We start from the raw sequence: 16,365 nt of genomic DNA, 5'->3' as shown, positions 1-16,365 counted from the left end.
TTTACAGGTGTGGGATATCAAAATATTGATGAGAAAATACAGTATAACTTGGGCCACATAAAAGGCCACTCTAAATGTACAGTTTTCTTTAGCAGAACAGATCAGAAAACCAATCAGTATCTGGACCTCAGCCTCCGGAGTACAGGCACAGCAATTACTTGAAACCTCCGTCAACTCTTTGTGCATGTAAAATGGTGTCAATTTACTGGCACGTGTCCGCAGGCACACACCTCTGGGACTCTTTTGCCGTGTGTGAGGCCACTCATTTATTGCAGTAAATCTTTTCTTGTCCTGTTAGGGGTCAACACAGCGTGTCATCTTTTTCTATCTAAGCCTATCTCGTGCATCTTCTTTTCTACCACCAACTGCCCACATGTGTTCCCTCACAACATCCATCAACCTTCTCTTTGGTCCTCCTCTCGCTCTTTTGCTTGGCAGCTCCATCCTCAGCACCCTTCTACCAATATACTCACTCTATTGCCTCTGGACATGTGCAAACCATCGAAGTCTGCGCTCTCGAACCTTGTCTCTAAAACATCCAACTTTGGCTCTCCCTCTAATGAGCTCATTTCGATTTCTATCCAACCTGCTCACGCCTAGAGAGAACCTCAGCATCATTATTTCTGCCCCCTCCAGTTCTGCTTCCTGTTGTTTCTTCAGTGCCAACGTCTCTAATCCATGCATCATGGCCGGCCTCACCACTGTTTTATAAACGTTGCCCTTCATCCTTGCGGAGACTCTTCTGTCGCATAGTACATCAGACACCTTCCGCCAACTGTTCCACCCTACTTGGACCCGTTTCTTCACTTCTTGACCACACTCTCCATTGCTCTGTATTGTTGACTCCAAGTATTTGAAGTCATCAACCCTCACTATCTCTTCTCCCTGGAGCTCCACTCCTCCTACTCCCACTACCCTCGCATTCATGCACATATATTCTGTTTTACGTCGGTATCTTCATTCCTCTCCTTTCCAGCGCGTGCCTTCATCTTTCTATTTGTTCCTCTGCCTGCTCCCTGCTTTCCCTGCAGATCACAATATCATCTGTGAACACCATAGTCCAAGGAGATTCCAGTCTAACCACATCTGTCAGCCTATCCATTATTTGCGCATGCAGTACCACAGTTCCTCTCTTGGTACTCTGTCATAGGCTTTCTCTAGGTCTACAAAGACATAATATAGCTCCTTCTGACATTCTCTGTTCTTTTCCACGAGCATCCTCAAGGCAAATAATGCATCTGTGCTACTCTTTCTAGCCATGAAACCATAGTGTTGCTTGCAGATACCTACTTCTCTCCTGAGTCGAGCTTCCACTACTCTTTCCCATATCTTAATTGTTTGGCTCATCATCTTTATTTCTCTGTAGTATCCACAGTTCTAAACATCGCCTTTGTTCTTAAAAATGGGGACGAGCACACGTTTCCTCCATTCTTCTGGCATCTTCTCTCCTGCAAGTATTCTATTGAATAAGTTGGTCAAAAACTCCACAGCCACTTCTCCAAATTGCTTCAGGACCAACTTTTCATTTCTCATTCTGTTCAGTGCCTTTCTAACTTCCCCTTACTAATCATTGCCACTTCCTGGTCAGTTACACTTGCCTCTTCAACCCTACCTTCTCTCCCATTCCCTTCATTCATTAACTTCTCAAAGTACTCTTCCCATCTACCTAGCACACTACTGGAACCAGTCAACATATTTCCATCGCTATCCTTAATCATCTTTACTTGCTGCACAACCTTTGCATCTCTATCCCTCTGTCTGGCCAACCTGTCGAGAGCTTTTAATCCCTCTTTCGTATCCAACCTGGTATACATGTCTTCATATGCCTCTCATTTAGCCTTTGCCACCTCTACCTTTTCCCTACGTCGCATCTCAATGTATTCCTTCTGCCTCTCCTCTGTCCTCTCCATGTCCCACGTCTTCTTCATTAATCTCTTTCCTTGGATGATTTCCTGTATTTTGGGGTTCCACCACCAAGTCTCCTTCTCACTTTTCCTACCAGAAGGCACGCCAAGTATTCTCCTGCCTGCCTCTCTGAGTCCCTTGGCAGTAGTGCTCTACCTTTGTCTTCTTAATCTTCCTACCCGCGACCAGAGTCATCCTACACACCACCATCCTATGCTTTCCAGGATGGTCATTTATTGCGGCAAATAACTCATGAATATGTGAATTGCTTGTGCATTCCCTCACTCACATGCTCACCCAATAGATTTATAAATCACATAATCAATCCCGCCACACTGCATTTGTGCAGCTGGGTTCAGAACCCTTGTCCTGCATACATCTTGTCCAGAACTTCATGTCCAGACCTATCTTGTCCTGTCCTTCCCTCAAAGGGTGTAGAGCAACATTCCCACGCAAACACTCATATCAAATGTGTCAGTGTTGTAGATATGTTATGATTTACTTTTCTCATCCTGATTACAATTAGTGCTTTGTATTTGTCTTCATTTCTCTCTCCCCTCTAGAAACTCTGTTCTCTTTCTGTTCTCTTTGACTAATCGATTCTGGTTCTCAAAAAACACAAATTATAATACAGGATTAAGAACACAGTGGAAGCAGACACAATAAAACTGTATAAAAGGGATACACATTCTACATTCTACTTGACCTAACAGCCAAACATGGCATTAAAAAAAAAAAGATCTTTGCAAGAATTGGATCTGCAAGCCGGTGGGCATCTTGTCCCAAACGGTAATATCAGGCCATTTATGGGATGGATCTATAAAAAAATAGGAAGATATTAAAATAAGATAAAGAAATTCTGACAGGTGTTCATCTTAATAGAATTGATACGTGCAACAAGCTGAACCAGGGATCATCGAGCTACACCCTCTCTAGTATGGGTCAAAAAAGGAAGTAAAATTTGCATGAAAGATTCTTCTGTGACATGTACACCGAGGTAGGTAAATTGGCTATTGGCTGTTCTAAATGGTAAAAGATCTCAGGGAAGAGTTTTCACTCTTCGCTTTAAGCGACACTGGCTTACTCCTACTTTGAGATGGTGTCTGCGCCAGAGACCATTCAATGGTGGTCAGCGTGGTGGGGCACATTTATAAAGCTTCAAAACAACATGCACACCCATACTTAATCCTAAAATACGTACTCCACGGCAGAACACATACTGTACATTCATTAAAGCCGATAGGGCAATTAGTTTCTCACAGTGCACAAGTCACACAGGACACTAAAACACAGCAGCAGAACACACATACACGCTTGCATGCATAAACACACGCATTCAATATTAAGAGTTTTTAAACGAGCATTCCACGGCATACATTGAGTAAAGAGTTGAGTCGACGGACTAGGTATCTTTGTATTTCTATATGTAGCAAACTGGTGATGCTGTCCTGTTGTTCTTCCACTCGCTTGCGTCAAAAACCCTGGTCTTCAGATGTGTGAGGCAGATGTGCTAACCAGTCACCCATCGTGCCACCACACAAACAGTATATAATTCACAAATAAGTCTAGCTGTATTTATTGATTTACTTTATTTATGTTTGCATTTACACTGCCAGCCAAACATTCTCATACTTCTCATTCAATACATAGTGTTCAAAACAATATAACAAAGTAAAACATTTTTACATTTCAGACAACAAATTAACAAAAACTGAAAGACTTTTACACTTCAGAAAACATATTGACAAAGGCAGAAAGTTTTTTTTTTTTTTTTTTTTTTTTACAAAGGATGAAGCAAATTACAGATGAAGCCACATTCTGCACGTTACAACAGCAACAGGGTTAGGGGAATTTAGGATAAAGATAGGATTATGGTCGTTAAGGTTGGGGCACTCCAAGCACACTTCGTATTTTGAGCACAGCCCAACCTGACTGAACAATGGCGCAGTGTGCATGGTTTGTGAACTGTTTCCTTAGGCGGTCGAACGTTTGGTGGCTGGTTTTGACGCGATTCAAAATGATCATCTCCGTTCCATAATTTCTTCGCGTCCTGCTTACATTCGATCAAAATGCACAGAAGCTTTACCTTTTAAAATACATTTCTGGGTTTGCGAACTCTCGGTACAAGCTATATAAATAGTACAAAAAGCATCAAATCTTTAACATCAATGTGAAACAATATGTACGTATAATGTGCCTGCCGATGAAAAGCATAGCTTGTGACCATAATGATTGCAATGTATGTATGTATTGCTCCGGATGTTGAACAATAAATGGAGCCACCAGCTTCCTTGCAAATATCTACACTTTCCCTATAATTCTCGCTTCATTCTTTCTCTTTATTAATATGCTTCCTCCTTAAAGCTCCACTGTCAGGCCTGTAAACATTCTAAAATAGATATTGTAATGAAAAATACATATAACATTATTAACTTCAATTTATTTACGAAAAAATAAATATGAGCTGAGAGTGTGTCATCCATGCACAAAGTTGCGGAAGTCTCATTCGACATCCAAGTGGTCGCCATATTGCCTGTAACGTCATCACCAGATGTTACACCAGGACATTCACCATTGAAAACACCTACTATGGGACACGGAACCGCTTTTCGTAGAAGAGAACATCTCACAATCGAGTGAAGTGACTGGGGCAATATAACCCCAACATTTCAAGCCATAGTTTGATGATACGCGGATCACTTCTCATTAACAACAGACTCCCCGACAGTATGTAGCGGACTCAGAAGGACCCATGGTGGGCAGGGGGCTGCTGCACGGAAGCTGTCCGATGTGCACATCGACACATTTAGCACCCCCGACTTACGTACACGGATCTTTTGTTAATTTATGAGAGGATTACGTCCCCCCCCACCCCCCCCCCAACTATTGTTTTTTTTTTTAGTATCTCTATACATACCTACCTGTTATTTGGAACCCACGAAGCTCTCGTCCTTTGCACCTGTGCACCTTTTCATGGCAGGAGTTACAAAAAGACATATATGTCAAAATCATGTTTTGTGGTGAAAAAACGATGGGTCCATTCCGGGTGCCTTTTTTTCCATTGATAAAACCATGCATTTCATGACAGTGGACCTTTAACTATTAATCTATAGTTTTGACAGTTTAAGAAATGTGATAAAGCACAGTCTATTTTACAAACAGCATCAAACCCCTATATATGCTCCCTTTTTGGAGGATCCACAGTACAATCACTGTTTGGGATGGACATCTCGTTCCCTCTGTGTAGCCTAGCCTTCCCGTGATGCAGGAGGCAATCATGTTGAAGCTGGGTGTGTTTTGCCGAGAAATGCTGTAGGATATCCAAGAATGTCTGCGAAATGGGACGTTTCCCTTCCAGGTGTTTCGTCTTTTGTAAATGTGTTTCGGTTGTTAATTTGTTTTCTGAAATCCAAAAAGGTGTTCCACAATTTGTTGTATTGTTTTGCACTTCTAGGCCACTGTAAATACCACTCAAAAGTCTATTCAAACCTTTGACTGGTAGAGCATGTTTTTTGATAGAAATTGTGTGTAGCATTTTATTTTCGGTTGGATATTTTGAATAACCACTACCCTTTCTTCGATCTAAGAACTGTGTTTGCCCTTTCAGATACTTCATAAAAGTTTCATAAAAAAACATCAAAAATCTCTTTTTCAATGTTTTCCAGGTCAAGGCCCATTCTTAATGTTACAGCTCGTCTGTCTTTTCATCCTAAGGAGATAAGCATCGATGAAATTGATTGCTCAGTCAAAACGGACACAATTTTACCTATGGTTAACCTAACAGCCTGCTTCGAAATGGTTGAAACAACAAAGAGTACACCAGGTAAAAATGATGACCAATTAAACCCAGACACCAAATTTCCTCACTAGCTTTGTTGTTTTCATTACTGCACCTATTTTCGATGCAGCCATTTTGACATTGTAAGCAGACCATAGAAGGACAAATAAAGTTGTCGGGATCATCCAAAAACAGTGAAGTTACCAGGATAAAGGTGCCACAACAGGACTTTATAAGCCACATCAATGCCACGTCACTGCAACCAAATCAGAATTTTAAGGGAAAGAAAAAAATGTATTCCCATTTTCGAATCAGGCTGGATAAATTGATAGATAAGATAAGAAGATAATAGATAACATAAAATCTAAAGGACAGGGACTATCTTCAGGATGCACAGAAACCCTAAAGTGTGTCTTTGCAGGAGCTGTGACGTTAGGACTGAACATTTCGTACAAGCTTGATGTGGATCCAAAGAGACAATCACACCGAGGTTTTTTCAGTCCAAGTGACGGGAAATTGAGAAATCGAACTTTTACCCATGAGCTGCTGGAAAAAGAGACATGCTTCCCGTTTCACGTCTACATGCCAGTATGAATGTATTTGTTCAAATACAAAAACACACAAACACACTTTCTCACAAAGGCATTTCTGGACCACTATGTATTCATCTTTTTTCCTTGACAGAAATGTGTGAAAGACACACAGTCGCCTATCAGCATCAAATTAAACTTCTCCCAAGTGGACAGTCACATTGCAGATGTTGTCCTGAATGCGGATGGCAAAACACAAACTGTCATTGAGGTACTAGCTGTGACATGAGCCATAAATAATGTCAACTGAGGATGTGCTAATAGTACTTGATAACAGTTTAAATGTGTACTTGTAGGTTCCTTTTGAAAAGCGATGTCGAAAGAATGACACGTGTATTGCTGAAATTGAAGTTGACTTCAAAATCTCGTGAGTATATCTTGCAAACACAGCACTGCATATTCATGAACATGAGATATATACTGTATCTTTTAGAACTACAACTTTACTGGTGGCTGAAGATAATTACTTCAATATGTCCATCACAATAGCCAATCATGGTGACGACTCCTACAACACTAGCCTAATAATCGACTATCCCCCAGGCCTCTCCTTTTCGAGGATATCTCAGATTATCACAGAGGTAAGTCAACTCATCACATTGTATTTCAGCCATTTGATTATGAACTGTATATCTGATGTTGTCAAGGTGTATACACATTTAAAAAAATCATTTTGGAAAAATGGTCCCGAGGGACTATGAGGAAGAAATGTGTTACTTGTTACAATTGCTTTTTTTTCTCCTTGTTAGACTGTCAACAAATGCAAACTCCCGAAACGTTTGCTTTATTCAAAGTAAAGTTGGGCTTGCCACTGACACCACTAAATCTTAGAGAAAGAGAATCATGTTCCACTATTCCAAAATACACACGACTATGCTTAAGAAACACAAAGTGAAAAATTGTCCAAGTTGTTATTGTGTTTTAGGCCACAAGACCAACGCTCCACAACTTCGATGATATGGAGGGAGTAACGGACAAAACCATATATGGTGTCAGCCTTCCAGTCTATCGCAGCAGATCGTCAGTGGGTTCTACTTAAAACATAACGTCATGACACATCAGCAAGCGACACTGGACCATATTTCCATTGTAGTGCCTGTGGTTTCACGAAGAAAAGTGTGCATATGTACATTCACACATTTGTTCAAGTGGCATTCCACACTGCTGGAAGAGTTTGTTCAACCAAACTCATTCATTCATCAAATGCATTGCAAAATAGTAATAATAATATCTGGTTGAAATTACCTTTCTTAAAATGCTACTTGAGAGCTGTCACTTGCTTTGCTTATCCCCCCCACGGTACTTTTGAAAAAAAAAAAAAAAAAAAAAAAAAAAAAACAACGTACTAATTGATGTGCTTTTTTTCAGATTCTGTAACATTATTTTCATTTTTCTTGAATGTGCAGGCAACATTTCAAAGTTTTTTCCACATCATAACAAACTATCAGTGGAACGACACTATTGCAATTAGTGTCACTGGGAAAAGGTAGATGTGATGGACATGGATTTACTTGTTTTAATATTTCATATTGTTTGACACTTTAAAAATCTCTTAATTCATTGTTTTCACAGTGACAACAACAACTCCACTATGTCTAAGATGACCAGGACACTCCAGGTGCAATTTGAAATAAAAATGGCAATAACAGTGTAAGTCCTTATTAACATTGATTATTGTGAGACGACTGTTATTCCCATTTTGATGCCTGCTCTTTTTCAGAAACATTTACAATCATCCATCCATTCATCAGTTTTTTGTACTGCGTATCCTCATAAGGGTCACAGGTGTGCTGGAGCTTATCCCAGCTATCTTTGGGCAGGAGGCGGGGTACATCCTGAACTAGTTGCCAGCCAATTGCAGGGCACATACAGGCAAACAACTAATCGCACTCATATTCATGTTGACAGGGAATTTATTCTTCAATTAACCTATCTGACATGCTTTGGGAATGTGGGAGGAAACTGGAATAAAAACAGCAAATTTATCAAAAATAAAAAAATATATATATATACATATGTGTGTGTGTGAACAAACAAACAAATAAGTAAGTAAGTAAGTAAGTAAGTAAGTAAGTAAGTAAGTAAGTAAGTAAGTAAGTAAGTAAATAAATAAATAAATAAATAAATAAGGTAAATTTTTAGGCTTGTCCCATCAAGGTGTGCCATACTGAGTCACTTGCATGATTTGTTTTGCAATTTTCCCCAGACACAACCCAACCCTTTCTTTGGGACTAACAATAGCCAGAGAATGTGGCACTGATCAGGAATCAAACCAGGACATGCAAAAGAGGGGAAACAGAAAAAAACAAGTGACAATATTAAGATATAGATAAGATATTCATTCTATACACTGATATAATCTTATAATTTATTTCCAATATGTCTACTATATACACTGACTGTAGCATCTACAGTGAAGAAAAAAGGTATTTGAACACCCTGCTATACTGCAAGTTCTCCCACTTGGAAATGTGGAGGGATCTGAAATTTTCGTCGTCGGTGCATGTCCACTGTTAGAGAGATAATCTAAAAAGAAAAATCCAGAAATCACAATGTATGATTTTTTAACGATTTATTTGTGTGATACAGCTGCAAATAAGTATTTGAACACCAGAGAAAACCAATGTCAATATTTGGTACAGTAGCCTTTGTTTACAATTACAGAGGTCAAACGTTTTCTGTAGTTCTTCACCAGGTTTGCACACACTGCAGGAGGGATTTTGACCCACTCCTTCACACAGATCTTCTCTAGATCAGACTGGTTTCTGGGCTGTCGCTGAGAAACACAGAATTTAAGATCCCTCCAAAGATTTTCTGTTGGGTTTAGGTCTGGAGACTGGCTAGGCCACGCTAGAACCTTGATATGCTTCTTACGGAGCCACTCCTTGGTTTTCTTGGCTGTGTGCTTCAGGTCATTGTCATGTTGAAAGACCCAGCCACGACCCATCTTCAATGCTCTGACTGAGGGAAAGAGGTCGTCTCACAAGACATGGCCGCGGTCATCCTCTCCTTAATACAGTGCAGTCGTTCTGTCCCATGTGCAGAAACACACCCCCAAAGCATGATGCTACCACACCCATGATTCACAGTAGGGATCGTGTTCTTGGGACCTCATCATTCATCTTCCTCCAAACACGGTTCATGGAATTATAACCATAAAGTTCCATTTTGGTCTCATCTGACCACAACACTTTCTCCCATGACTCCTTTGTATCATCAAAATGGTCATTGGCAATCTGAGGACGGGCCTTGTCATATGCTGGTTTAAGTAGGGGAACCGCCCGTGCCACAAATGATTTCAAACCATGACGTCTTAGTGTATTATCAACAGTCACCTTGGAAACGGTGGTCCCACCTCTTTTCAGGTCATTGACCAAGTCCCGTCGTGTAGTCCTGAGATGATTCCTCACCTCCCGAAGGATCATTGAGACCCCACGAGGTGATATCTTGCATGGGGCTCCACTCCGATTGAGATTGACCGTCATGTTTAGCTTCTTCCATTTTCCAGTGATTGCTCCAACAGTGGAACTTTTTTCACCAAGCAATTTCTTCATAGCCCTTTCCAGCTGTGTGGAGTTGTACAATTTTGTCTCTGGTGTCTTTGGACAGCTCTTTGGTCTTGGTCATCTTCAGTTGGAGTCTTACTGATTACATAGGGTAGACAGGTGTCTTTATGCAGCTAACGACCTCACACGGGTGTATCTGATTCAGGATAATACATGGAGTGGAGGTGGACTTTTAAAGGCGGACTAACAGGTCTTTGATTGTCAGATTCCTGGCTGATACACAGGTATTCAAATACTTATTTGCAGCTGTATCACAAATAAAATAACCCTAAACCTAACCCCCGTTAAAAAAAAATCATACATTGTGATTTCTGAATTTTTCTTTTTAGATTATCTCTCTCACTGTGGACATGCACCTTCGATGAAACTTTCAGACCCCTCCATGATTTCTAAGTGGGAGAACTTACAATAGAGCAGGTTGTTCAAATACCAATTTTCTTCACTGTATTTGGTACAATCCGTGTATATAGTAGACATTAGAAATAAATTACAAGATTACATCAGTGTATAGAATGGAGTCCAATGGTGGCACAACCCAGTGCAATCTGTACACCAAGTCCCAAGCCTGGATAAATGCATATGGTTGCCTCAAATATGAGCGTTTATCTAAATCCCAGACTGGATCGGTCATGGCCCGGATTTACAATGCCCACCCCCAGCACTGTTAACCTGTAGGGCTTCGGTGGAAATTCAGCCACTGTGGGTCAAAGACAAAGAAGAGGAGGAAAGTGGATTCGTCGGCAGAAGAAGAAGAGTGTAGGGAGTTTGAATGTTGGGACTATGACAGGAAAAGCTCAGGAGTTGGTTGACATGATGATTAGGAGAAAGGTTGATATATTGTGCATCCAAGAGAGCAAGTGTAAAGGGAGTAAGGCTAGAAGCTTGGGAGCAGGGTTTAAATTATTTTACCATGAATTAGTTGGGAAGAGAAATGGACGAGGGGTTATTTTAACGGAAGAGCTGGCTAAAATGTCTTCGAGATGAATAGAATATTAGATTGAGTCCCATGAGGGGTCGCCACAGGATGTCATCTCAGATGACTGCACATATTTTTTGGCACAATTTTTATGCCGGACACCCTTCCTGACAGAACCCCTGTTGGGGAGTGGAGGTCCGAGTGGGATACGAACTCATGACCCCTGGTTTTCAAAACCAATGCTCTAACCACTGAACTACAGGGCCTCCCTTACCATGGTGTAGATGGGAAGAGAAATGGACTAGGGGTTATTTTACGGGATCGGCTGGCTAAAAATGTCTTAGAGGTGAAAAGAATATCAGATTGAGTGATGGGGCTGAAATCTGAAATTGAAGGTGTTATGTATAATGTGATTAGCGACTATGCCCCACATGTAGGATGTGACCTAGAGTTGAAAGAAATTCTGGAATCAAGTAGTTCTGAGCATCCCAGACAGAGAGAAAGTTGTGATTCGTGCAGATTGTAATTGACATGTTAGTGAAGGAAACAGGAGCGATGAAGAAGTCATGGGTAAGTACGGCATCCAAGAAAGGAACTTTGAAGGACTGATGTTGGTAGAGTCTGGAAAAGGAATGGAAATGGGAGTAGTAAACACTTTTTTTCCCCAGAAGAGGCAGGAACATAGGGAGACCTACAAGAGTGGAGGTAGAAGCACATTGGTAAATTTCATTTTGTTCAGACAATGTAATTTGTAGGAGGTTAGTGGCTGTAAGGGAGTGGTTGGGGAGAGTGTGGCTGGACAGCACAGGATGGTGGTCTGGAGGATGACTCTGGTGGTGGGGAGTAAAATTAAGGAGACAAAGGTAGAGCAGAGAACCATGTGGTAAAAGCTGAGAAAGGAAGAGTGTTGTGCGGCCGAAAGAGAGTTGAGGATGGCCCTCAGTGGACAGGAGGAGCTCCCGGAAGACCGGACAACTACAGCCAATTTGATGAGAGAGACAGGCAGGAGAGTAGTTGGTGTATCTTCGGGTAGGAAAGGGGAGAAAGAGTACAGGAAGTCATACAAGGAAAGAGGCTAGCAAAGAAGAAGTGGGACACCGAAAGGACTGAGAAAAGGCTTATCGAATACATTGATATTGATGATTGATGTGAAGGCTAAACAAGAGGCATATGATGACGTTTCCCAGTTAGACACATCATCCAACCTGGTGTAGATGGATAGATGGAAATTTGTTGACTGGTGCAAGTAGTGTGCTAAATAGAAGGGAAGAATACTTTTGAGAAGTTGATAAATGAAGAAAATGAGAGCAAAGAGTAGAAGAGGCGAGTGTGATGGACCAGGAAGTGGTAATGATTTGTAAGGGGGAAGTTAGAAAGGCGCTAAAGAGGATGAAAAATGGAAAGGCAGTTGGCCCTGATGTCATACCAGTGGAGGTATGGAAGCAATGAGGAGAGGTGGTTTTTTGACCAACTTATTCAACAGACTATTAGCGGACGAGAAGTTGCCTGAATTATGGAGGAAAAGTGTGCTAGTTTCCATTTTTAAGAACAAAGACGATGTTCAGAGCTGTGGTAACTACAGAAGAATAAAGTTGATGAAGACACACAATAAAGTTATAGGAAAGAGTAGTGGAGCCTAGACCCAGGACAGAAGTAAGTACAGTGGTGCCTCAGTTCTTGAACACAATCCATTCCAGAAGACTGGTTGACAGCCAAAACATTCGAAAACTGAAGCGTGTTTTTCCATTACAATGAATGGAAAATGAAATAATGCATTCCACGCCTAAAAAATAGTTTGTTTTAAAGCGTTTTTTTTTTTTTAGCTTTTCCTGATAAACTGCATAGTGGAAATACATGTATACTTTAAATATTTTATTTAATTAAATCATTTAAGAAATATATTTATTTATTGCTTAAAATGTATGCTTTAGTAGGAGAGCATGCAAGGCTGGGAGTGCATTGGCAAATTTGTCGCGACTCGGCCTCCAGTCTTGTAAACCTTTTTTTATTGACAAAAGTGCAGAATAACTTTAAACAAGCAGTAAAAAACAAGACAAATTGTTTTTATTTGCACAGAAAATACATAACGTAAAAAATGTTTAACTTGCAACTAGAGATAGGGTTAATGGAACAAAAGAAAAAAGCAATGCAAAACAACTGTTTCAAATGTCTTCTGTAGGGGTGACTCGCCCCTTTTTAACAAAGAAAGTATTTCATGTTGACTGTTTCTGCCATCTTTTGAGCACCTTCCTGAAGTGGCTCATAACAATGTCATTGAAATTTTGCAGTGAGTGCTCTGCAAGATTCCACTTTGTTAGGGTGATGGAGTTCTACAAAATTATGGATGTCGTTCCATTTAGCGCAGATAGCTTTAATATCGGTACTTGAGACATCCTTCCTGCCTTCAGCCTTAGACAACATCTCCTCCAATATCTTCTTCTGCTCCTCCTGAAGGTGCAGGAGTTCCTCAGTTGTGAGCTTGACACGATGCTCCTTCAGCAGGTCCTCAACATCATTGGTGTCCATCTCGAAACTGATATTTTGGCCTATTGTCAAGATTTCATGGATGAGTTGACAATCCTGTGAAGACCCCATGTTGTCACCAGCAGCTGTTGGGCCCTGCAACAGCTGCAAGACCTTTGAAGTTGCGGTGAGCAACACATTCGGGTCAATTTCTTCCATCCAGAGTTTATGGTCCTATGTGTAACCTGGCTCCAAGCTTTGTCGAAAATGGTGATGCAGTGGTAAATGTTGAAGTGATTTTTCCAAAAATTATTTTTGTCACCTCAAAGCATCTTTGGAACAAAAATTTTGTATAGGGCTTCTTGAAATTGGCGATGACTTGCTGGTCCATGGGCTGAATCAAGGGGGTCGTGTTAGGAGGAAGAAACTTGACTTTGATGAATTCAAATTCATCAGTTAAGTCGTCCTCCAAACCTGGAGGGTGGGCAGGCGCATTGTCCATAAGCAGAAGGCAACATAGGGCAAGTTTTTTTCCTCCAAGTAGGCCTTCTCGGTTGGGGCAAACACCACATTCACCCACTCAGTACAAAATTGCCAGGTCAGCCAAGCATTGGAGTTGGACCTCCACATAACAGGCAATGTACGCTTCATAATATTGTTCTACTTGAATGCACAGGGATTCTCACAATGGTACACTAGCAGCGTCTTGATCTTGCAATCACCCCGAGCATTACCACATAAAAGTGTAAACCTGTCCTTGATAGGCTTGTGGCCTGGCATCGACTTTTCCTCCTCCGTGATGTAGTTCCTTTGTGGGATTTTCTTCCAGAATAGGCCCGTTTCATCATAGCTGAAAACTTGCTGGGGAAGGTAGTCCTCGGCCTTGACGAAACAGGCAAACTCGGCTTTGAACTTTTCCGTGGCGGCCTGGTCCGAACTTGCAGCTTTCCAAGGCGAACAACAGAGTGTATCCCACTTGTTTTGCAGAATTTTTTGAACCATCCTCGACTTGCTTTGAATTAAAAGCCCTCAGTAACTAGACTGGAGTCTTTTCTTTTTAAATCTGTATACAGAATTCTAGCTTTGGTGCAAATCCCTTCCTCGCCAACACTATCCCCAGCTAACTGCTGCTCGTTCACAAAAATAAGAAGCAACTTTTCGACTTCCTCCAAGATCTGTGGCCTCTGTTTTGTCAACATGGGTGCCTCTTCAGCAACATCACTTGCTTTGGGGGCATCCTTGTGTTTTAGGACAAAGTGCTGATCGTCAATTTCGCCATGCCATACTTCTTCGATAGCTCAGAAACATGCACAACAGATTTGTGCTCGGCTATCAAGTCCTTGTTGAGGTCGACAGTTTTATGCACCACTTTCCTTTTTTCAGCACCAGCAGTTCCACTAGCTTTCTTTGGAGCCATGATCGGAGGTTAATATTGCTCAATTGGAAGAAAAAAAAAGTCACTACTGGGACACGTCTGCATGGAGAGGAGTATGTGTGGGTCAACTGGTTGCATCACGCGCATTAGCGCGCGTTACGTTGTTTCCATTTTGTTTTTGGGGTGCGTTCGAAAGCACAATCACAAATCATCGTGGGTCAGCTGGTCGGGGCGTTCGAATGCTGATTTTCGTTCAAAAACCAAAGCAAACAAATCTAAAAATTTTCATTTGAAAACCGATTTCTACGAAAACAGACGTTTGAAAACGGAGGTACCACTGTATGCGAGCAACTGTATGGTTTCATGCCCAGCAAGAGTACCACAGATGCATTATTTGCCTTGAGGATGGTAGTGGAAAAGTACGGAGAAGGCCAGAAGGAGCGACATTGTGTGTACATTATTGACCTAGAGAAAGCCTATCACAGAGTATCAAGAGAGGAACTGTGGTACTGCATGCATAAGTCTGGTGTGGTGAGCAGCAGTGAGGTGTGCCGTGGGTGTGACAGAAGAATTTAAGATGAGTACATCAGGGATCAGCTCTGAACCGCTTCCTGTTTGATGTGGTCATGGATAGGCTGACAGATGAGCTTAGACTGGAATCCCCTTGGACCATGATGTTTGCAGATGATATCGTAATCTGCAGTGAAAGCAGGGATCCGATGGGGGAACAATTAGAAAGATGGATGCATGCACTGGAAAGGAGAGGAATGAAGATTGGCCAAAGTAAGTATGTGGGTGAATGAGAGCGGTGGACGGGGCAAGGCTCCAAGGCAAAGAGATAGTGAGGGTTGATGACTTCAAATACTTGGCATCAACAATTCTGAACAATGGTGAATGTGGTAAGGAAGTGAAGAAACATTTCCAAGCAGGTTGGAACAGATGGCGGAAGGCGTCTGGTGTGTTGTGACAGAAGAGTCTCTGCTAGGATGAACGGCAGTTTATAAAACAGTGGTGAGGCCGGCCACGATGTACAGATTCAAGACACTGAAGAGACAACCAGGAAGCAGAGCTGGAGGCAGCAGAAATGAAGATGTTGAGATTCGCTTTAAGAGTGAGCAGGTTGGATAGGATTAGAAATTACCTCATCATAGAGGTACAGGCAAAGTTTGAGAGAGCAGACTTGACAGATGATTTGGGCAAGTCCCGAGGCGAGAGTGAGTATAAGAGCTAGAGAAAGACCAAAGAGAACGTTTTGGGATGTTGTGAGGGAAGACATGAGGGCAGTTGGTGTTAGGGAGGAAGATGCAGGATTCGCTTACATGGAAAAAGATGACACGCTGTGGTGACCCCTAACGTGCTTTGGAGGCAAAGTCCGAGACTTCAATGATTGTGGTGACCCCTAATAGGACAAGCTGAAAGGAAAAGAAGTCAGATAGACAAAGATATAGAAAGGCATCCAATTAATATGGAGTATGCATTTATCTTTTATTCGTGCATGTATTTTCACATTTTTATTGTTTTGTCTTGTTTTTTTCCTTGTTTTTTGTTTTGTTTTGTTTTTAGGAAAATGGACACCACCACTTATTTGAATTTTACAGACGATGACACAGACGCCAAAAGAATGCTCATTATGTATAAGGTGAACTCAATCATTCTTTGCACAATTGCGCTGAATAAAATACACAGGACATATTAAGCAAGGGCAGTCATGTAAATATGAGCTATGTCTGTCCTGTACTATGCAAGGCACTGAGCCTTGCAAATCAAGACTG

At 41.4% G+C, this 16,365-nt stretch overlaps 1 protein-coding gene across 4 annotated transcripts in view; it reads left to right on the top strand.

The window, feature by feature from the left end:
• zmp:0000001082 (integrin alpha-D) overlaps positions 1-16,365 on the top strand; it is a 42,216-nt gene that overhangs the window by 23,187 nt on the left and 2,664 nt on the right. For 2 of the 4 annotated variants that reach the window (XM_061830610.1, XM_061830613.1), the window contains 9 exons: positions 5,571-5,728; positions 6,105-6,271; positions 6,368-6,484; positions 6,570-6,640; positions 6,707-6,854; positions 7,199-7,297; positions 7,680-7,759; positions 7,846-7,923; positions 16,157-16,232. In XM_061830610.1, coding sequence (XP_061686594.1) covers positions 5,571-5,728; positions 6,105-6,271; positions 6,368-6,484; positions 6,570-6,640; positions 6,707-6,854; positions 7,199-7,297; positions 7,680-7,759; positions 7,846-7,923; positions 16,157-16,232 — 994 coding nt within the window. Of the gene's footprint in view, positions 1-5,570; positions 5,729-6,104; positions 6,272-6,367; positions 6,485-6,569; positions 6,641-6,706; positions 6,855-7,198; positions 7,298-7,679; positions 7,760-7,845; positions 7,924-13,209; positions 13,406-16,156; positions 16,233-16,365 lie in introns of those variants that run through there. The other 2 variants (XR_009796496.1, XM_061830611.1) reach the window with 2 other exon arrangements.

This window comes from Syngnathoides biaculeatus, chromosome 9, assembly GCF_019802595.1.
Source record: "Syngnathoides biaculeatus isolate LvHL_M chromosome 9, ASM1980259v1, whole genome shotgun sequence".
Classification (NCBI taxonomy): Eukaryota; Metazoa; Chordata; class Actinopteri; order Syngnathiformes; family Syngnathidae; genus Syngnathoides; species Syngnathoides biaculeatus.
This window is presented reverse-complemented; position numbering and strand designations above follow the sequence as displayed.